This window comes from Photinus pyralis, unplaced genomic scaffold, assembly GCF_008802855.1.
Source record: "Photinus pyralis isolate 1611_PpyrPB1 unplaced genomic scaffold, Ppyr1.3 Ppyr1.4_LG3b, whole genome shotgun sequence".
Taxonomy (NCBI): domain Eukaryota; kingdom Metazoa; phylum Arthropoda; class Insecta; order Coleoptera; family Lampyridae; genus Photinus; species Photinus pyralis.
Genome location: NW_022170510.1, coordinates 27,860,024 through 27,882,845, shown reverse-complemented (window position 1 = coordinate 27,882,845; position 22,822 = coordinate 27,860,024). Strand labels below are relative to the sequence as shown.

General features: G+C 35.7%; 3 protein-coding genes across 3 annotated transcripts; 1 reads left to right on the top strand and 2 right to left on the bottom strand.

Annotated features, from left to right (window-relative positions):
• Positions 1 to 7,575: 7,575 nt before the first annotated feature.
• LOC116166471 lies at positions 7,576 to 11,119 on the bottom strand. Its single transcript, XM_031481423.1, has 2 exons — positions 10,808 to 11,119; positions 7,576 to 9,002 (listed from the first exon to the last, which is right to left on the bottom strand). The coding sequence occupies exons 1-2, from the start codon at positions 11,117 to 11,119 to the stop codon at positions 8,001 to 8,003; spliced, it is 1,314 nt and encodes a 437-aa protein (XP_031337283.1). The 3' UTR covers positions 7,576 to 8,000.
• Positions 11,120 to 11,863: 744 nt separating this feature from the next.
• On the top strand, positions 11,864 to 12,832 carry LOC116166308. The gene is made up of 2 exons (XM_031481231.1): positions 11,864 to 12,072; positions 12,122 to 12,832. Exons 1-2 carry the CDS (start codon positions 11,893 to 11,895, stop codon positions 12,809 to 12,811), a joined length of 870 nt encoding a protein of 289 aa, XP_031337091.1. The 5' UTR covers positions 11,864 to 11,892; the 3' UTR covers positions 12,812 to 12,832.
• Positions 12,833 to 13,077: 245 nt separating this feature from the next.
• On the bottom strand, positions 13,078 to 14,246 carry LOC116166309. Its single transcript, XM_031481232.1, has 2 exons — positions 13,780 to 14,246; positions 13,078 to 13,520 (listed from the first exon to the last, which is right to left on the bottom strand). Exons 1-2 carry the CDS (start codon positions 14,111 to 14,113, stop codon positions 13,153 to 13,155), a joined length of 702 nt encoding a protein of 233 aa, XP_031337092.1. The 5' UTR covers positions 14,114 to 14,246; the 3' UTR covers positions 13,078 to 13,152.
• Positions 14,247 to 22,822: the final 8,576 nt, after the last annotated feature.

The following is a 22,822-nucleotide window of genomic DNA, read 5'->3' as shown; positions in this document are numbered from 1 at the left end:
AAGAAAGCAAACTGTGACATGTAATTATTATTAGAGAAATCAAACCTTTTTTCAATATAGTCAATAACATTTTGATAAAACTTTAAAAACTGTTCCATTGCTGAGGATTTAATATTTTCAGGGAAACTGTTTAAAATCTTACTACAATGAAATCCTATAAATTTATCGTCGAGTCTTTGCTTAAGTTGATTCTTTAATTTTGAAAGAACATCAAAAACCACTGTGCATAAAAGCTTTTCTCTTTCTAATAACAGTACACAATCATGAAGGAGTTTTAGAATGTTTTGAAAAAATGCTAAATAACACTCGGTTAATGTAAATGATTCTCCGCTTGATGATTCGCCATCTGATTCTTCTGGGAAAAAAACCTTTAGGAGAGCAGGACATTCTCCCATTGAGACGAAATAACTTCGTATGGCCGGGAAGTTAGATAATAATCTATCTACAGCTAAATATAATGACAACCAACGTGTTGTCACATGTTTTAAAATTGACCTATATTCTATATCAACAAAATCAAAAAATTCTTTTAATCGCTCAACTCTTTTAGCATGTGACGAAAAATGCCCATAAACTTTTAGAACTAAATTTTCTACGTCAAATGAGCACCTTTCCAAAGCAAATTTCGTGGCATTGTGCAACATATGTGCAGGACAACCCACAGCAATAATATTTTTATTTTCATTTTTCAGCATTGTGTAAACAGAACGGTGTTTTCCAAAGTTCACGCTGGCATTGTCGGCAGAATAACTAGAAACATTCTTTAGGTTTAAACTTAACGAATTAAGTCTATTCTTTATATTATTGAAAATACCAGAGGCTGTTTCGTCAGCATCATCAAAAAAATCTAGTAAGCACTGTGTTATTCCTTCTCCAGGTGCGTAATATCTTATAAGGAGAGGAAATAATTTTGTACTTTCATGGTTCGAAGCATCAGTTGCAACGCTAAAAAATATATTGTTCTTCAAAAGATTTAAATGAGTTTCTATTGAAGCTGGTCCCAAGACATTGTGAGCAATAGAACCTGCCTTTGTTCTTCCAAGCTTAATCTTAGCTGCTATTTTTGAATCCGGGAATAGAACAGTGCTTAGTTTAGAATCACAGTCTAGTGAATTGTAAGAATGTCCATGTTTTACAGAATGGAAAACCTTGGTTAATTCAGCGGCAATTATTTTATCGTCTTCTAAGTTTAAGGTGTTCCCTTGTTTTAAAAACGAAGCAAGTGTTTGATTCGATTTAGCACTATTTAGGTGCCTAAGATGTTCAGCCCCTTTAGTGTCTTTTTAGGTCATGAATACCGCCGTGACTTATAGTAAATGTTTTCTTACAAAATTTACAAAATGCCTTTAGAGCTACAGATAGGCTGGATGTTGATGGTCCACAGTCAGTACTTTGGGCCCCCCGTACCCAAGGAAATTCTTTCTCCCATTCTTTCTTATAAACGCAAACGCGTTTTTTGCGTTTAGGGGGGGTCGTCGTACACGCACTACGTTGATCTTCGTCAGAGGAGTAAGCGTCTGAAGTATCCATCTATAATAACCACAATACTCAATTCAATACATAATTAAATGTATAAGTGAATTACTAACGAAGTTATAAACCAAACAACTTACCATAATTTTGACAAAAATGGACTCGCACAAAATTTAACGCAATGCGCACAACACAACGTATCTTTTACTTTAGAAAACTGACTGAGCACAAGTCACAACAACATAGTCACAGAGCAGACTCTCACGCTCACCCCACCTACCCGCCGCGGGCCGCCTACTATATAAGAAGATCACGCATGAGTACAACTAAAGGCTCTATAAAGTACAACAAGTGCGCCAGATCTGCGTGTTTTTACTTCAATTAATTGAAAATCAGAAAATGCGGGACAAACGGCGTCCCGCTTTAGTATCCTGCGGGACGCGGGACAAAATACCTAAAATGCGGGAAATCCCGCAGAATGCGGGACGGTTGGCAACGCTACTTAAAACGGTGTCTACAGGTCCAACCAACTTAGTGTTATAATTCCACACTGCCGTTCGACGAAATGATAGAGTGTTAATTTCCCATGACAAGTGAGTTTGTTCTCACTATTTCAATGTAAACATTATAACTTAAAAGAGGCAAATTGTACTAATTGCATATTACTCCGCTCTCGATTTAGACACGGTAGTTCATAAGTTAGATTTACTATTTTCATACTTTCGATGTATATATTATCATAATACAGTTCACTTTTCTAAAAGTAGTGGTTAAATATACACTGCTATGATGAAAGAAAATCCCTACATAGAGTACAACCTTTATGGTTTAGTGAAATATCGTCATAATAACAGTGGTAATTTTTCGACTAAACTGATAATTAATTATCTCTAGATTTCTAGCTTTGAAAATAAATTATTCACAATATCGTGTAGGTAAGTAACTGTGCAGAGCAAATAATTCAATAAAATTAGATTTACTTCCAAAATAGTTATATATGTAATCGATGATCATTTAACTGTACTACTATAAATAAAACACACTACTTGGTGTATACATTTGCATTTATTTATATATACATAATTACATATAATTTTTATTACAAAACGTTTATAAAATTTTTGGTATTTAGAACTAAAAACCTACATTTGATGCTAACTAAAATTTACTAATGCCATTGAATATCAATTTAATGCTAATGCAGAAACCATGAAACAATCCAAGACTATAAAAGAGAACTTTATACCAATATTGAAAAATTTCATTTTACATTAATTTTCATAATTAAAGCGTTAGGGTAATTTCACTTATATAGAATATTGCAAGTTCATATTTCTCTCAGAAAGAATTTATGAAGTTTAAAAAATAAATCTATGTTTAGGCAACAGATACAAATCGGTTCCGTTAATGGTTTGATGCAAGTTGTATGGTTCTTTGTAAAGTAATAACATTAGATCTATTACATTATAATGACTGATTTCCAACGATACCAACTTGAAAGCTTTTAATTTTTCATTAAATTCTACTGTACGGTATTGTTTTGTTACAAAAAAAGGATGTTCTTCAATTATTAATATATCCACAATTTTTTCAAATTTTGGTAGATTTCCTGTGTAAACACCAGAACAAATAACAAAATCTTTCCGATATAGATATCCGTATTTAATCCATTTGGGGACAATAATACTCATTTCATCTAGAAAAACATCAATATTTTGATGAAGTAGTTCTTTTAAGTACAATTTCCAATATTTGTAGTTACTGAGGGTCCTAGTATTAAGTTAAACTTAAAATTCTGTTCAAAAACTGCGCTTTCTTGGACCTTGTTTGCAAGCGTTTTGGTCACATTTTTAAAATTTCTGAATTTAACAACTAAATTTTTTAATAAAGCGTGTTTTCCTTCATATCTCATGCACCATAAATTTAGTAACGGTCCCATTCGTCGAATAACTGTACCATAATGTATCATGAAGTGATGTTTGGGGATAAGATGATGATTAAAGGCATTTTTAAATAATTCATGGTGCAGTTTAACATATTGTTCTAGTTCATTTACCATATCGTGAGATATACGCGGAGAAAACGATATTAACATAATTTGTAGGAGTAATAACATAACTTCCCATTTACATTGTAATTGATCAGTCTATATCATTTATAATCATGGGTAAAAACTTATGAGACACCACGATTGAGATGCTCTTTGCCCAATTGAATTTCCAGGTTTGTCTAGACAAATAGGGCTAGGTTTATTCGTCTGATTTAAATATCCGTAGTGGTACAATTTTATTCTGTTGTTTAAATCTTCTATGGTTATTAGTTTTGATTCAGTGAGGCTAGTGACAAAAAGTTTAATTTCAAGGGGGACACACCCTTCTAAAACATCATGCATGATATCCACTGAGCAAGAATCAAATAATTTGAAATAAGTCAAGTCGTTTAAAACACTTCTTATTTTTATACCTAAGTAATTATTTTCCCTAGACGCACGTGGAATTATTGATTCAGTATGACGAAAAGTGCGAAAACTAACATTAGATTCAGATAGCATTTCTAGAATATCAGCTTTATGAGTTAAGCAAATACGGCAATAATAATTCGCTTGAAAGGACTCGACCATTCCATTTAATGCGTTACCTGCTAAATTGTCGTGAGCCAATGATACTAAAGTTCCAAATGCAGGTTCATCTAGACCGTCAATAACGACTCCTTCAGTTTCTAGAATTTTTATATCATTGACAATGGGATATAATATAGTGTTAAGGTTAACATCATCCAAATGCAAATCAGAAGTATGAAAAATTGCTAACAAAAAAATACTATTTAATTGGCTATTAAAGAAATTTGGAAAATTTTTTATCGTGAAGTATACGCCCCCATTTTATGACTGCCAGTTTTACTACCGAGAGGATTCGTTGTTTCAAAATCATCAAGTTTTTATTCTGCGTACTAATATTTTTTAACCAATGAATCAAGTGAGTTCCTTGCTTTAAAATATGTTTTATAGTTTCTAATATTGCTATGTATTGAAATGTGCACGGTATATTTTTCTCAATGTAAGAATTTGAATGTTTATTGAATACGTTTCTGGTCTATAACCTACAACAATTTCTTTAGGTTTAATATAGTTGTACGATTCTAATAGTTTATGGCGTTTATAAGCAGAGTTATATTTTTGAAGTTCAAATTTAAGGTCACTTAAAAAAGCAATGTGAGTATCGGTATCATTGCATCGTAATAATGAATTACTAAATACATTTACATTTTCAATTGTTTAAACTTTTATTTCACTCTTTAATTTGATTTCGTGTTACAGTTGATTATTCCTGTTCGTATTGTCTTTTATCTTTCAATCTGTTCATTCATCATTTCACTATACTTAGTAAGTAGTTATTCTAGAATAATTTTGTTTTCTTTCGCTGTTTTGCTCTGTACAAATATTCTCTGTTTTGTCATGGTGTAGATGGAAGAGCAGCGTTTTGCTGAATCTATGCCATGAGGTTCTAAAAAAAATTTTTTTTGGAATAAATATGATTATTATTATTATTATTATTATTTTCAAGCAATTCACTAACATTGTTAAAAATCGCATCAATTTGTGGATTCGTGAGAGATATCCTTAATAATTGCAATGAGAAAATTTTAAAAATGTTATTAATTTCTATATCCTTGTCTTGTTTGTTGAGTTGTTCATCACTACTTAGAACTTCCACCAATGGCACCGTTACATCGTGCAAAAGAGTGTTAGAAATATCTATGTTTTCTAAAATAGTAGTTGAATGAAATTGGTTAACTAACTGTGTACTTTCAAGTGCGATTGGAGATTCTCTTAAACAATGTTCTTCGTGTTTTTTTAAGTGTTTTCTATATCCACTAAACGTCGTGTATGTATGACCACATGTGTCAAAAGAACATTTCATAAAAAGTTTAGGCCCGTCAAAAAAGCAATGCACAAAACGGAGATGTTTAATAGTTTCTGCAACATTCTTAATACTAGAAGCGCAAATAAAACAAGTAAACATGACGATAAAAAGCAAATACAAGTACTTAAAAAAAGGTTATATAGACGTACACTTACAAAAAAAATAGCTAACTCACACACGAAGCCTGGTTCTCAGTTCCACCATCTTTGGAGTATAGACGACACTTTTTAAATCTACTTCAAAGTAGTGGGTTTGCATAAATTCATGGAAGGTTCTCAAATGCTCGTCATATTTGGTGTTAAATACATAATGGACCATAAACAAAATTTCAAACGCCTTTGCAATTCCACTTAGATACGGACTGTTAAACTGTTAAATAATGATGATGTGGCAAACCTGCAAGTTAGATCTTAGGATATTTGACAACAGTGTTAGATATACGAATGAAGCATGTAGTCGCTATAATAAGAAATGTCGTTTGTTTTGTAATGTATGAATTTTCGTTTTTCATTATTAAATCTTTGTCTTCACTCTCTGCGCATTATTCCATTTCAAAGATAACATTGGTTATCGGCCCAGGAATAGGGAGTGGAGCACGTAAGAGATATTAAGGTTACCGGTAAAAAAACGTAAAAGGAAATCAAGGCGAGGTCAAGGTGTACAACGTAATAATGGCGGCAAATGGAAACGAAAGTAAATACGGTATTACTCCGTTTTGTGGCAATGGCTTCGATAATTGGAAGTTTAGGCTGCAATCTGTGTTAAATAGCGTGGATGTTAGCAAAGCTATAAAGGAAGTTTCAGCGGAAGCGAGGGATGCAAATTGGAAGAAGAAAAATGGCAAGGCCATGCAAATCATAATACAGTGTATTGCCGAGGCCGACTCACATTTGGAGTAGGTATGTTAAAGAAGTGGACACCGCCTATGAAATGCTGAATAAATTGGAGAACATTTTCGTAAAAAAGGGTACGTGTTCAAAATTTTATTTGTTAGAAGAACTCACACGTTTAAAGTATGATGTTAGTCATAGTCTACAAGAGCATTTTACAAAGTGCGATAAAATCTTCCGTGAGTTAAAATCGTTGGGTAGTAAATTTGAAGAGTCGGATATGGCATGCTTTTTGTTATTATCGATGCCACCTGAATTTGATAGCGTTGCGACAGCAATAAGAACTCTTTCTGAAGATTCGTTAAAGCTTGAGTTTGTTAAAAGTATATTATTGGAGTTCAATATAAATAAAAACCAAAACAGTGAGAGTAAAAATGTTGTGGTAGCATCTTCTTTTAATGTACGGAAAACTGTTAAATGCTATAAATGCGGGAAATTAGGACATGTAAAAAATTTGTGCGGCGTAAAGTGCTTTTCTTGCAATAAGCTAGGCCACAAATCTACACAATGCCCCCAAAATAAAAGGGAAAGAAGAACTACAGTAGCAAATTATGCGTTTGAGGACCGCAGAAGTGCAAGTGATTCCACGAGGGATAATGACGATGACGTAGCGTTCTGTGCAACAGCTGATGAATCGAAGCCGAGAGAATGTGAGTGGTACGTTGACTCCGGAGCCGGAGCTACACATCATTACATCAACCAGGAGGGCTTTCGAACAAACAGACACAACTTTGAGGAACCAAAACTAATCCAATTGGCAGAAAAAGGGAAAGCAATGGAAGCAACCTGTGTAGGAGACGTAGATGTTATAAGTATCGTTGGAATACGTGAGGTAAAAATTACTCTAAAAAATGTAATGTGTGTTCCAGGTTTAAGAGTAAACTTATTATCTGTATCGACAATCGAAAAGGCAGGATACAAAGTAGTATGTAATAATGGTAAAATTACAATTAAAAGGAATAAGAAAATTTACGTAGAAGGAAAACGTGAAGGTAACCTGTACAAAGTAGTTTTTTGCTTAACTGAACAAACAAAGGGTGTAAATTTAGCTGTAAGTTTAGATAAGGAACTTTGGCATAAAAGGTATGGTCATTTGAATTATTATTCTTTGACAAAAATTAAAGATTTCAATTTAGTTCATGGTTTAGATTTCGTTAAGGAAAATAATTATAAGATCAAACGAACTTACCTAAGTGATGTTCGATCTTAATTATATGAAGCGCTCCGCCCGAGATGATCAACAATATGTAGTATGTCTCCTGGAGTGAGTAATAGCACACATTTTTAAATCTGAAACTATTTTACCGACCCAACCCTCTGGTATCCTGTGTAGGTGTCATTACTATCATTCTTTTGAAAGCTCCTTTTTTGTCGCAACTAGATGATCGGGGTAGACACTTGGGTTGGGAGGGACCGATCATCTCGGGCGGAGCGCTTCATATAATTAAGATCGAACATCACTTAGGTAAGTTCGTTTGATCTTATAATTATATTTGCGCTCCGCCCTCTATGATCAACAATATGTAGATGTTTAAAGAGTTGCGACAAACTACAAATAGAACTGATTTATTTCCAGAAGTAGATATAAAAGTTACTATTCTACTTTTTTAACCTATTAACACAATAATATATTTGCTTAATAACTATAAGTATACCTGTATGTTAAAGAACAGTATGTTGTTACAAACATTAGTGAAAATAATGCACTTATTTCCTAAAATAAGGCATGAAACAATGAATTTTGTGAATGCAGTGGTCTATTGTAATATTTTGCAAACGTATCGGAATTCTTGGACCAACCTGCTGTTCGTCGTATCTCATCCAGGTTTAGACCGTTTCTGCAAGCTGCCGAAGTGCTTGCATGCCTAGTGGAATGAGCAGAGAAAATTTCAGTATTAATGCCACTCTGGGTTAAAGTTTGCTTAATCCATCTGCTCAATGTCTGAGAAGTGACTTCAGTATGAGGCCGTTTTAGGGTGATAAATAATTTATGGCAATTTTTTGGTCTACGTGAACTGGTTCTTGTGAGATAGATCTCCAATGTGGTTGCCACACATATTTCAGGCCTGTCTGTTAAAAAGGGCAAAGACAAAAGAGGTTGCATTCCATTTTTACGTGAGGTTTTTATTCGATCTGGTATTTTAATTTGTATTGCTGTCCCATCGGGTATTTTATGTATATTTCGAATATCGATTAAAGATAATGTTTGTACCCGATGAGCTGTAGCTAATGCTAATAGAGTTGCTAGTTTCTTTGATAACAAAGTGAAAGATATATTTGCGCTATCACAATTTTCCAAAAACGTTAGAACTTCGCCTGGGTCCCAAGTATAATCATACTTTGGAGCGCTTGGTCTTAGCATTTGGACTCCTCTGAAAAAACGTTTGATCTTAGTATCTAGAGCAAGATTTGTTGGTATTATAAACGCCAAAGATGAACGCAGCGTATTTAATGTTGCGTATGAGGCTCCTTTATTAAATTCTTCTGTTAGAAAACTTAATATGGTATTAACATTTGCATCGTACAGGTCTAGGTTTAACTTTTGGCAGTATAACCACCAACGTTTTAATCCACAGGTATATTGCTTCATTGTGGCTTTTGAAATTGATGCAACCATTATTTCAATTGAAGAACTTGGCAATCCTTGACAAGTGAAGGCCTGTACGATAATAGTCCTGCCACCAGGGAAAGACGCTTCCAAAGTGGGTGTCGAGGTCTGTTTTGAGAAAATAACAAGTTAGGATCTGGGGTAAAAACAATTGGTTCTTGTACTAACAATGAAGTAAACAATGGAAACCAGGCTTGTGTTGGCCAATGTGGTACCACTACTATACCCTCAGCCTTGTCTGCTATAACTTTTTGTAATACCCGTAAAACCAAAATAAAAGGAGGAAATGCATAAAATCGCAATCCCTGCCATGACAAAGTAAATGCATCTACTGCTATTGCATCTGGGTCTCGTATCCACGATACATATTTCTTACACTTTGTAGTAATTCTGTTGGCGAACAAATCAATATCTGGTTCTCCAAAGTGAAGCACTATTGTTGTGAACGCTTTTTTCGACAATTGCCACTCAGTTTCTGGTTTTAAGCGACGCGATTCAGTATCAGCCTCAACGTTTTCCTTTGACTCAATATATGATGCAAATATGAATATGTCTCGGCGCTCACACCATTGCCAAATTTGGCGAGCCAAACTATTTAGAGTTTTAAATTGAACCCCTCCCATGCGATTTATATAGGCAATTGCAGTAGTATTGTCTATTCTTAATAGAATAGAACAATGGTGTAAGTTTTTGGCAAAACATTTTAGTCCCAAAAAAGCAGCCAATAATTCAAGTTGATTGATATGCCAAAGCTGTTCTGTGATACTCCAAAACCCATGTGTTTTTTGGTGGTTGCAAACTGCACCCCACCCTGTTTTTGATGCATCTGTGAAAATTTCTAAACAATATTGCTTGGGTTTTATAGTTTGTTTAGCTCGATGAGCATGGTGTTTCCACCATGATAAGTCTTTAAGCGCATCTGCAGAAATCTGCATGGCCGCGTCATAATTATTATTATTCTGACGTAGAGCTAAGAACTTGGCTCGTTCTAAATTTTTCGTATATAACCATCCATAAGGGACTGCTGGACATGCTGATGTTATAAGACCCAATAAACGTGCAAATGTTCTAATTTTACAAGTATGTGGTAAGGAACCAATGCAAGTTCTGATTTTTGTGCCCTTGTCCTCTGGTAATTCAATGCACATATTTATAGAGTTAAAATAGAATCCTAAAAACTTACACCTTTGTTTCGGATCAAGTTCACTTTTTTGTAGATTAACTACAAACCCTAGCTCTTGTAGTAATGTTACTGTTGCAATAATATTTTTATGGCAATCGACTTTAGTGTCACCGAATAAGAGGAAATCATCTAAATAAGCAACCGACATGAACCCTTTTGATCGCAGATTTGCTAGTACTGGTTTTATAATTTTTGTGAATACAAGTGGGGCGGTACAAAGCCCATTCGGCAAGCATGTGAACTCATACAATTCGTTTTCTACTTGAAATCTTAGATATTTTCTATGAGAAGGGTGAATTGAAACCAAAAAATAGGCATCTTTTAAATCAATTGATCCCATGAAACAAGATGGCTTAAGTAACTTAATGGCCGTATTTCTATCCTCCATCTTAAAGTGCTCGGTATCTATGAAAGTATTTAGTTTTTTAAGGTTCAAAATAAATCGTTTTTTACCACCAGGTTTTTCAACCAGAAAAATTGGGGATATGTATTGCCCAGCACTGGGCTTACATTTTTGAATAACCCCATTTCCAAGCATGTCAGAAATAACCTGGAAAACCTCGTCTCGGTCTTTTGCAGACCAGTTTGAGGGTGGAGGAAGTGATAATTGTTTAACTGTCCTAGTGAATGGAATGCGATAACCTTTGATCCACGTAAGAACAACTGGGTCGTTGGTAACTTTCCTCCACTGGATATAAAATCGTGATAATCTACCACCATGCCTACTCACCTCAGATATATTTGAGGTTATTGTCGTCTTTGCTGACGAGATGCTTGCGTCCAAGAGCTTGTGTGTGGTTTCTCCGACTGACGCTGGTACTTGTGACGAAATGTCTGGTGGTGGTTGCTCCTCTGATGTGGCAAGACTCGTCCGTCCAACTTCTGGTGGAATTTTTGAGGACGTTTTGCTGTGGACGGACGCTGCGAGTTTAAAAAATTTTCTGGAGCCTTTTTTGTAATTGTCTTCTTTAGATCGGAAGAAGACCGTTCCAGCGACTTCGCAGTCCTTATCCGTTCTGTTAAGTCTCCTCCGAACAACCATTCGTCTGTAGGCGAATCGTCGATTGTTGCTTTGAATTTTGTATTTAATCCCGAGCCCACTAAAATCCTCCGTGATTGAGACTCTGCAAATTGTAAGTCCGCTATCAATCTTGCAGTATCTCCAGCGACTTCTAACACCTTCCGACTCTCCTCAGTTTGTTCTGATTTTCCAAGGAAAATCATTAATAATTTTCCCATGGCTGACAAGCAGGCAGAATAGTATATTAAAACATAAGTTGCAGAAGGCGGCCTATTCTAGCACGAGTTCAAGTTTCGAACCTGAGCCGCGCAGCGGCGAAGGTTCGAATGAACGAGTGATAGAAGGCCTTCTGCAACGAACGTTTTATACTATTTTCTATGTTGAGCCCTTAATTATTATTTATAAAAAAGTATGTATTTAGTTTAAAATAGAAATATTGCCGCGTCAAAATAAAGTTGGCAGCACTGCGTACATCTTTCAAATGTTTAAATTAGTCTCTCTAAATTTTAACATTTTTCGTTATTGCGCCTGAAAATAGATACACGAAGGTAAAATTTGCAATGTCTGAGACAACCTTTTCATCTACTCCGCCAGAACTACACTTAATAGCCGAAGAAGCGGTCGATAATCTGTTACCGACAAAATCAAAAGGAGAGTATGAAAAAGAATACCTAAAATTTAAAGATTGGTGTGGCGCACAAAACGTGACAGTGATACGCGAAAATGTTTTGTTAGCATTCTTTACAATAATGAGCAAGAGCTACAAAAGTTCTACGTTGTGGAAGAATTACTCGATGCTCCGATCTATGTTGAATGTTCGAGAGAATATTGATATTTCTAAATTTATGAAACTGCAGGCATTATTAAGACGAAAATCAGTTGGATATGAGGCAAAGAAGTTTAAAATATTACAATATCCTGAATTAGAAAGATTCATTAATGAAGCACCCAACACAGAGTATTTGGCAGCGAAGGTAATTTTATTAATTTTCAATCAACAATTACACACTGATACATTTATAGGTAATTCTAATAATTGGTTATTCCGGAGCATGCAGGCGGGAGGAACTAAAAAATTTGCTTACGGATGATATAGACTACAAGTCCGATTCAATTTTTGTGACGGTACCAAAAACCAAAACTAAACGTCCAAGGCTATTTGCAATTACAAATGCAATGTGGATAGGCTTAATCAAGGAGTATGCTTGCTTAAGACCTGTACATATAACCCACAAACGGTTTTTCATATTTTATCGACAAGGACGTTGCACGGTGCAACCAATTGGTTTGAACAAAATAGGCGAGATGCCCCGAATTATTGCAAGATATCTCAAGTTGCGGAACTGCGATGAATATTCCGGGCATTGCTTTCGCCGATCATCAGCATCACACTTGGCGAACAATGGTGCAGATATAATGACACTGAAGCAACATGGTGGGTGGAAAAGTTCCTCAACAGCAGAGGGTTACGTTGATCAATCTAAAAAAAAAAGAATTGAAGTCGCAGAGTTACTTTCGGTTTCGACTACTCAATCCAAACAAGCTGGACCCTCCACGAAACCATGTACTGTTACTAGCGGAGAACAATCCACCCTCGAATCCACCACTGTTAACTCGTTACAAAATGTCCCCGGAATTACTATAAATGCAGGTGAACATTCCACGGTGACTGTTAAAATTTATAACAATTGTTCTTTTAAGAACGAAAGTTAGGTTGAGGTTAGATAATTTCATTTTAGCACATTTTTAAGAAATCGTTTATGCAAACTTGTTTAATGACTTTATTGGTGTAATTTAATAATAAATCGTAATGCGTGTGCATTTTTCCTTAAATATGAGCTTTGTTTAATGAATAAACATTGATATTAGTGTGAAAAAAAGTAACCAACTTTAACTTTACCACAGAACACGAGCATACAAAGTATAAAGCGTACTCTTGTGCTGACGTTTTGTTGGCTGTCACACATAACAGGGATACCAATTCCTAAACAAAAAAAGCCTCCAAAAATCGTGTTAGAATGGAAAAGTTACCAAAAATCGTGCTAGAATGAAGTTCATTCTATCATCATAATCCGAATCAGAACAACGACATTATAAATGCGAAACATAGAAAGTTGTTTCTGTTTTTCAACAAGACGTTCATCCCGTCTTAACGCCGCTTCTGTAACTGCTCCTTTTACCTCCGGATTTAATTTGGGAGGTGAGGCTGCCGAACAGTTGGAAATCGGAGCGTATTTTGATAATAGTTTGTTTTTCACTTCTGTTTCTAGCCCTTGCCGAAGGATTTTTTCCCAGCGGACAGCAACATCAGAATGTACCGGATCTCCCAATTTGGATTCCGTACTCGTTTCCCCCAGTAAGGATAAAATTTCCGGTAGCAAGGGGGGTTCGTCCACAACGGGAACTTCCGGGTCGGAAGGACCTAAGAAAATAAAGTTTTAATGTTTTGCTGGGAATTGTTTCTGCTGTCATCTAGTGACAGTTTGTTTGTATTATGACAAACTAATTTTGTTGCAAAGTATAGATTGCTGCCACTAACGTGTGCATGTAACCAAACAGGTTAGGTTCTTTGCTTCGAGAACGTATCATTTTTATGATAGATCGCCATGACAGTTGCAATAATTATTTCGTTATCTAGTAACGTAATCAAGTTGTCGTATATCTAGTATAAGACAACTAACCTTGACTTGGAGTTGGAGAACGTTCCCATGAATCTTCGTTTCGTAAAGGCAACTGTTCATAATCTTCTTCCATTAACTCGCAATCAACAGGTGGTGGTGGATCACTATCTTTGGCGGAAAGTGAGCGAGGAGAACGAGATCGCTGGCGGGATCTATGACGAGGCCTAGTACGGCTTCGTGAGCGGCTGCTATCTCGGCGGCCATGTTTATGTCGACGACTACGACGTGAACTCCGATCCTTTTCTTTCTGTAAAAGCTCCATAATTCGCAAAATCTTACGAGCATCCGCGTCAGTAGAGCTAGAAGAATCGGTAGGTCGATTTTCTCCCGACATTCCATACAAAACAAGAAAAATCGTACGATAATAGTGAAATTAACGCAACGCGTGCTAATTATTCACACACAAAAAACAGAATGATAGTAATGACACCTACACAGGATACCAGAGGGTTGGGTCGGTAAAATAGTTTCAGATTTAAAAATGTGTGCTATTACTCACTCCAGGAGACATACTACATATTGTTGATCATAGAGGGCGGAGCGCAAATATAATGATAAGTTGTGTGAAATTTGTATTAGGTCTAAATTAAAATGTCTTCCGTATTATTCGAAGAGTACAAGAAGTAGTAGGGTGCTTGAATTAATCCATGCAGATGTTTGTGGGCCTATTACCCCTTCATCAAATAACGGTGGTAAATATTTTGTGACATTTGTCGATGATTTTTCTAGATTTGTTATGGTATTTGTGATTAAACAAAAGGACGAGGTATTTAGCTGTTTAAAGAATTACGAAGCAAGAGTGACTTCTTTATTTCCGGGAACAAGGGTATCTAAATTAAAATGCGATAATGGAGGCGAGTACTGCTCTAAAGCATTACAAAGTTTCTGTAATGATAAAGGTATTGAAATTATTTATACTCTTCCTTACACCCCACAATTAAACGGTGTTGCAGAGAGGATGAATCAAACTCTTATAAATAAAGCTAGGTCAATGATTATGGAAGGGAATATAGATAAAAGTTTTTGGGATGACGCAGTACTGACGGCTGCTTATATAACCAATAGAGCACAGTCATGTTTAATAAAAAATAAAACTCCTTACGAGTTGTGGACTGGTAAAAAGCCGAATGTATCGAATATGAGGATTTTTGGTTGCATAGCTTATGCACGGGTACCTGATTCGTTAAGAACAAAATTGGACGATAGAGGTGTTAAATGCAGGTTTGTAGGTTATACCGAAAATGGGTATCGTCTTTGGAATTTAAGGGAAGGCAAAATTATTCATTGTAGAAATGTAATTTTTGATGAGAGAAATTTAGGTACTGAGGTAAAAGCAGATCAGATTCATAAAGTAATTGATTATAATGACAATGATGAAACAGTATTAGATGAAGAAGTAGACGAAGAATACGATACAAGTCAAGTAATAGAAACTGAAAATAACGAAACAAATTTAAGACCGCAAAGAGTAAGAAAATTTCCATCTAAATTTGACGATTACGATATTGGTTGTTTGGCATTATTAAGTGATTGTTCTGATGTTCCTCAATCTTACAATGAGGCAAAAAGTAGTTTAAAATGGGACTGTTGGAACAATGCAATTAAGGACGAATTAAATGCTTTAAAAGACAATGAAACATGGGAGTTAGTAAATAGGGAAAAAGATCAAGAGGTAATAAGTTGTAGGTGGGTTTTTAAGGAAAAACAGAGTACTGAAGGAAAACCTGTATATAAATCCAGATTAGTAGCGAGAATGCTTTTCTAAAAGGTATATTAAAAGAAAAAATTTTTATGAGCCTACCAGAAGGTTTGAATGTTTCAAACGATATGAAAAACAAGAGGTGCTTATTAAAGAAAGCGATTTATGGACTTAAGCAATCACCAAAAGTATGGAATGAAAGATTTAACGATTTAATGATTCAATTAAATTTTCAAAGATCTAAATCAGATTATTGTTTATATTCATATTGTGAGGCAAATATAAGATGTTATTTGCTTTTGTACGTTGACGACATGTTGATCGCATGTAACCCGAATAAATTCTTTAAGTATTTGAAGTTGCATTTATGTGAAAATTTTAAGATGAAACTGTTAACAAACGTCGACAGCTTTTTAGGAATTAAAATTGACAGGGACGTTAAAAATAAAATAATTAGTATTGACCAGATATCGTTAATCAAACAAGTGGTTTCAAAATTTAATGTTGAGAACTGTAAAAGTTATAGGACTCCTATGGAGAAAAATCTTAATTTGGAGAAAAATCCTGATCAAGGGTGTCAGACAAAATTACCGTACAAAAATCTATTAGGGTGTTTGATGTACATAATGATGGGCTCAAGGCCTGACATTTGTTATAGTGTTAGCTATTTTGGGAAATTTCAGGACTGTCCAACAGACGAACACTTTAACCCTTAACCGGTATCGTCATTTTTATATATATAACTGGTATCGTCGGGTCGATTCTGACCCGATAGTTTTTAAAAAGACCGTGACCACCAAATTTCGAAATATCATTACTGAATCCAATTTTGGCATGTATACAACAGGTTTGTACGCATAAAAGTCTTTTGTATGAAAACATTTTATTGTAGGACCATAAATACAAATACTGCATCTGAAATTGAGTAAGGCAATATAATCTCCAAATTTTCAACTGAAACATGATCATATCAAAAAAACTAACATAAGGGCCATTAAACAACATATTTAGCCTTCACATGCTACACCAAAAAAACAAATACCTTTTCGTATAAAAAAACGTGCAATGACGTTTGCATAACCTATCATTCACATTTGGCACTTTTCACATAACAATGTCGCAGCGCTGTGAATTTTACACACGTGCTGGTTACACTTATTACACATTGTAGCATGTTTATTGTCATTCTGTGATGGACAGATGTAACACCTACGTCGTTTTTTCCCCCTACTAACTGCATCAGATCCAGAAACTCTGGGCTGAGAAATGGACGGCGTACTTTCACTCGTTGCTGTGTCCTCGCATTTTAGGAGTCTTTCCATGACTGAACGAAGTTCTCTAGGAAGTCTTGGTTCCAATAAACGTCTTCTCATATGTGTTTCAATTAGAGTTTGGCCTAATTGAATAATAAAATTCCGTCGCCTCATAGAACTTTCAGTGCCAGATTGGAACAGAATAAAGGAATTTACTGAAGCTATATTCATAACAGCATACCAAATGGCACACGGCCATCTTCTGGTTCTTCGACCAGTATTGTAATTTGCACACTTCTGATCTAGTGCATCAACCCCTGCTTTTGTAGAGTTATAATATAGAATCATATCAGGTTTGCTTGATCCTTCATCTACTTTGTTGTCATGATGCATAGATGACAATAAAAGAACGTATTTATTTGGCTTAGGAACATACGACACTAAAGTTATAGTGCTAGTAAACACAAACATAGAAGTACCTGGTTCTGTTCTTTTATTTGGAACTATATATTGAGGTATTTCTTTCTTATTTTTACGTACCGTGCCGACATAAGTGAGCTGGTTTTTGCGCAATTCTTCAACTAATTCTATTGACGTGAACCAATTATCTGCGGTGATATTTCTATTGGTATTCTTGACCGGATCAATTAGTGATAAGACACTTAGGGTTGGCACTGATAGCTTTCTGGGATTAGGGTGCACGTTTTGTGATTTGCCTGTATAAACAAAAGCATTGAGTAAATAGTAAGTCTTTGCATCACAAAGGCACAATACTTTCAATCCATATTTGTTCGGTTTATTTTTCATGTAAACACGAAAACTACATCGGCCTCTAAAGCCCACAAGCATTTCGTCTATTGTAAGGGACTCACCAGGGGTATAACAATTTCGACAGTTCTGTATGAATGTCTCAAAGATTTCACGTATGTGGCAAAATTTATCAGTCTTTCTCAAGCTTCTGGTAGAAATACTGTCAAACCGCAATGCGACTAACAAAAACATGAACCTCTTTAGGGACATCGTAGCACGGAAAATGTCCCTACCTGTACCGTCTGACGCAAATAAGCCTTCGACGTCTTCATGGTTGGATTTGAATGCTGATGTCAAATAGAGCAAACCAAAAAATGCTTTCATCTCAACTGAATCAGTGAAATTCACAAACGAGGCTGTTTCTCCATATGTACTGGACAAATCCGTAATTTTCTCATTCGTGCAGTCCACAATTGTGCTAATCATTTCATCGGTTATGAGAAGAGACCAGTAGTTGACAGGGTTCTTATCTTGCAGGTTCCTTGCCGCTGCTTTTAGTCCAGGTAAATGCGTAATAATATTATGGCGCCTGGTGCGACCAAGTGTAGGAGCTCGTTTTGACCATTTGTACCTATTCTTTCCATAAACATAACCTACAGATGATAACGGTAAATCAGAAGAACTATCTGAATCCGAACTGTTTTCTGCACTAGCATGAAAATCCAAATCGTCTACAGGAACTTGTTCAGCTTGATCGTCAACTTCGGCAACATCAGCATCATCGTCTATGGTATATTCTTCTTCTGAATCGTGATTACTGTCGATGGTAGGCGTGTCACTAATGTCGCCATCATCTTCACCGTTCAAAAATAGCTCACGTACTTGTTCTTCTGTATATTTCTTACCGTCAATAACAAGAAAATCCATAGCGAAATCAATTCAAAACACACACGTAACTGGTATCCTCGGGTCAAATCAGACCCTAACGCGCTGATGTCGGCACTTGCGATGCTTTAATTGAACTAGGGCTTGAGGTATCTGCGCATAAGTACATTGTATGAGAAGTCACAGAACCCCCACCGCATAACCACAAAAGCCTTTAATCTGTGATGAATTAAAAATGCGCCGGGTCAATTTTGACCCGACGATACCAGTTAAGGTATCTTTTGAGAGTTCTTAAATATTTAAAGACAACTATTAATTACAAATTGTTATTTAATTATGCAGATAGTAAGTTAGTAGGTTATTCAGATGCGGATTGGGCTAATGATAAAACAGATCGAAAGTCAATGACTGGCTATTGATTTAAGCTATTTAATAATTTGATTTCATGGAGCTCTAGAAAGCAATCTGTTGTAACTCTTTCAAGTACAGAATCAGAATTTGTAGCAATGTGTGCAGCATCTTGTGAATTATTGCATATAACAAATTTATTAAAGGATCTTAATATTAATTATACATTACCAGTTTGTTTGTTTGAAGATAATCAAAGTACAATTAAGTTGTTATAAAATTTTGAAAATAATAAGAGATGTAAGCATATTTATGTAAAAAATGCATTTTGTTTTAGATTTAGTAAGTAAAGGTATTGTTAAGTTAGAATATATTTGTACAACGCAACAGTTAGCCGATGTATTCACGAAATCCTTAGGCTATGAGAAATTTTATGTTTTTGTGAAAATGTTAGGTTTGTTTGATGTAACGTTGCCAGGTTTGAGGGAGGGTGTTAAACTGTTAAATAATTAATCGATCAATTGAACTCACCTGAAGTTCGATCGTAATTATATGAGGCATCCAATCCGAAGATATAGTTTAACTGTAGTACGTATTGATTCTACTACTGCGCACAAGTTTTAAAGTAGAGAGGACAAAATCCCCTACCAACTGCCCCGCGTCGGCTGCCTGCTAATATTCTCAGTGTTTAGTAAGAATCCGGCAAAAAAAAAACACCCAAAATGGGGCGATCCATTAGATGGGGTTGGGAGGGTTACTATATCTTCGGATTGGATGCCTCATATAATTACGATCGAACTTCAGGTGAGTTCAATTGATCGATTAATTATATTTCGGCATCCAATCCTCGATATAGTTTAACTGTAGATGTTTAAAGAATGAAGTTTTTTTTTTTCCGAACCGGGAAGGGGTCCCAGTAAAAAAGACCGAAAGTAAAAATAGGTAAACCCTTTATTGTGATAAACAAAAATTCGGTGCTCCCATAAAAATGTAATAAAATCTAATTTACGCAAAAAATTTTTTCCACAAAACTTCCCTGTTTTAGTGGCCTATTGTAAAATTTCATAAAAACCTCCGAGCCCTTAAACCAACCTGCGCAATTTCTGATTTCGTCAATTGACAAACCCTTTCTAAAAGCTGCTGAAGTAGAAGCATGCCTAGTGGAGTGGCTTTTGAACACAGATGTGTCTACTCCTGCCGCTTCAAGAATCGACTTAACCCAACGGCTTAAGGTTTGTTTGGAGGCTCTATCGTGAGGTTTATTACAAGTAATAAAAAGGTACTCGCACTCAGAATGTCTTAACTTATTAGTTAAAGACAAATACAACTTAATGAAAGACGCTACACAAATATTAGGGTCATTTCTAAGATAAGGAAGGTCCAGACAAGGCTGAATTCGAGATGGGCTAGAGTTTTTTAAGAAATCCGGTATAAAAATTTTGAAACCTGTCGCAAGTTCTACGATATTCTTGTATTTTATTACAGAGATAGATTGCAACCTTTGTCCTGTAGCTAATAACAATAAGGTTACCAATTTTGTCGAAACAAATTTTAAGTCCGTGTTTTGCGTCTTATTTCTCAAAAAAAGTAAAACTTGCTCTGGGTCCCAAATAGCGTCATACCTCGCTCGCGGAGGTCTAAGTCTAAACACCCCTTTAATAAACCTTTTCAAGAGGGGGTGTTCTCCAATATTATTTACTGATATCAGAGATAAAGCCGATCTATGAGAATTGAAAGACCCATAGACGTTATTAGTGTCTCTAAGTAATTCTTGAAAAAACGAGATTACGTTAGCTATGTCACAGATCCATGGCGAGTATTGCCTTTTCGAACAGAATGCCCACCATTTCTTGTATGTGATGTTGTATTGCTGTAGAGTTGAAATTGACATCGAATTCAACATGGTCTCGATCGCGTCTTCTGAGATTTAGTGCGGCGGCAGACTCCAGAAAAGGCGCTTAGTTTTCGAGGTACCTAATCAAGTGGTACAACCACATGTGTCATATATCAAATTACGCGGAATAAAAAAAACTATTAGAGCCATATAGTTTAGACGTCGGCTGTTGGTCGAGTTAAAAGATATTTACACAAAACCTCCAAAATATTATCAGTTTTGTCTGACTTCTCACCCAGCAAAAGTGTATTTTTCTGAAGATGTGTTTACTTTGAAAGATAGAAAATTTCATAAGCTTTCCATTGATATACAATAATCTGCAAAATTGTATAACCAATATGTGAAAAAAAATAAAATCTGAAAAATTGACTCATCGCGCGCGCTTTCTTTCAACTTTGCCGTCTTGCGGTATGGATGCAGGAGGATATATGAAAAATCGGTACACGTGTAGGCCTGGGAAATTTAATCCACTACAATTTGGGTTTTTATCGTTTGCACTTATTTATTACAATAATCGGGCTACAGCGCATAATTTGACGGTTCGACACCTTCCGGCTCGTGCATTTCCCGCTTCAATTGCGCCGCGTATCTTTCATCTTCCGACCTACTACACCGTTATCATGGTTAGTGTTTACAAATTACAAGAAAGGTTTTAAATTATTTCTTTCAGATATTTGGAGAAAGGACATTTTGTAGTGAAACAATCGACTGATAAGAAGTTCAATGCTGTTGCGAGTGATATGGCCTTAGAACAAACCATAAATAGAGACTGTAAAACCGCTGGTGGTGTCCTAGGTTTTACTCAAGAAGAACACACCCTCACTAGATGGATTGTCAGTCGTCACATACTAGGAGATTATTGCTCTAAATTCCAACATGTGGTAGATGATACGTGTGAACAGAAGGAGTATCACTTCAGCGAAAGTAGGAACAACCGTGATGAAAGTGATGTGAATAAAATACTCGGAGCATTTGAAGATACGTGGGTTAATCCCTTTAATTTTAATGGTACCCCTGAATTATTTCACATCGCATCTGGTAAGATAGCATCAGAGAACATAAGACGATCCCTGAACAGTTTTATGGCAACTGCGAAGAAATACATGGATAATTATATCGCAAATACTTTAACAGACGAAGGGAACAATAGCTTCTGGGCGTCACATAAGAAATACAAAGTTCAAACATTTAAAGAATCCAATATCCCTCTGAAAACGCAACCAAATAAATCAAAGAGACTATTATCACCTGAATTCATGTTTCGTCGAATCATATCTGCTGCCAAATTTCAAAACTTGGATTTTTCGAACTTACTGAAGTACGAACTAACGCTAGTTCCATCTTCGCTTTTCTTCGAGGATGGTTCATTACGGAAGTCGCCAAAATCTGAACTAGCTAAGAGACTTAAAAGTTATTGCGACATATCAAGAGACATCCCTGCCAAATTTAACTCGTATATAGTCGACGCAATGGTTTTGATTCAGGAAATAAGTAAAAAACATATTAATACCTATGCAGACATTGGCGACTGCATCTTCAAAAAACTGCTAACAGTATTCGACAGTAATGAAAACTGCAATCAGATACTGCTCATATTCGATCGGTATAATATTCCGAATTCCATAAAACAATATGAAAGGCAGAGAAGAGGGCAGTCTTTTGCCAGCACGTTTTCCATAATTAGTGAACAGGTTAAGGTGACTGACTACAGTAAATTTTTGTAGTCTACAGGAAATAAGGTGGCATTAATAAAATTTTTATCTCTTTATATCGAAAAACAATCAAAATTACATTTAACCGTCACTCAAAGCATCATATTGTCGGGCGGATATGAAAATGGAGAAGCATGCCACTTGATAACGCGAGATGGAGTATCTGAAGTTAAAGACTTGAGATGTAATCATGAAGAGGCAGACACAAAAATAATTCCATTCATCCTTCATCGTATGAAAGAATAAGACGATATCATACTGATTAAGGCTGACGATACCGACATATTGATATTAGTGCTATACTACTTTTGGACCGCCAACATGCAATCTATCAAAGTATATATCAAGTCCGGCCACACTACAACAAGCACCAACAATAATATGCATGTCATTCCAATACACGAGCTAGCTGTGAAATTAGGAAAAGATGTTTGCCAATGTCTACCAGCGCTGCATTCGATCACAGGTTGTGACACAACTAGCTCGTTTTTTAAAATAGGAA

Coding starts and splice junctions, on each gene's coding strand:
- LOC116166309 (XM_031481232.1), bottom strand. CDS start 14,113: ATGTCGGGAGAAAATCGACCTACCGATTCTTCTAGCTCTACTGACGCG. Junction 13,521..13,779: donor TTCTCCAACTCCAAGTCAAG/GTTAGTTGTCTT, acceptor TTATTTTCTTAG/GTCCTTCCGACCCGGAAGTT.
- LOC116166471 (XM_031481423.1), bottom strand. CDS start 11,119: ATGGTTGTTCGGAGGAGACTTAACAGAACGGATAAGGACTGCGAAGTC. Junction 9,003..10,807: donor TAACCTCAAATATATCTGAG/GTGAGTAGGCAT, acceptor TTCTCAAAACAG/ACCTCGACACCCACTTTGGA.
- LOC116166308 (XM_031481231.1), top strand. CDS start 11,893: ATGCTCCGATCTATGTTGAATGTTCGAGAGAATATTGATATTTCTAAA. Junction 12,073..12,121: donor CAGAGTATTTGGCAGCGAAG/GTAATTTTATTA, acceptor ATACATTTATAG/GTAATTCTAATAATTGGTTA.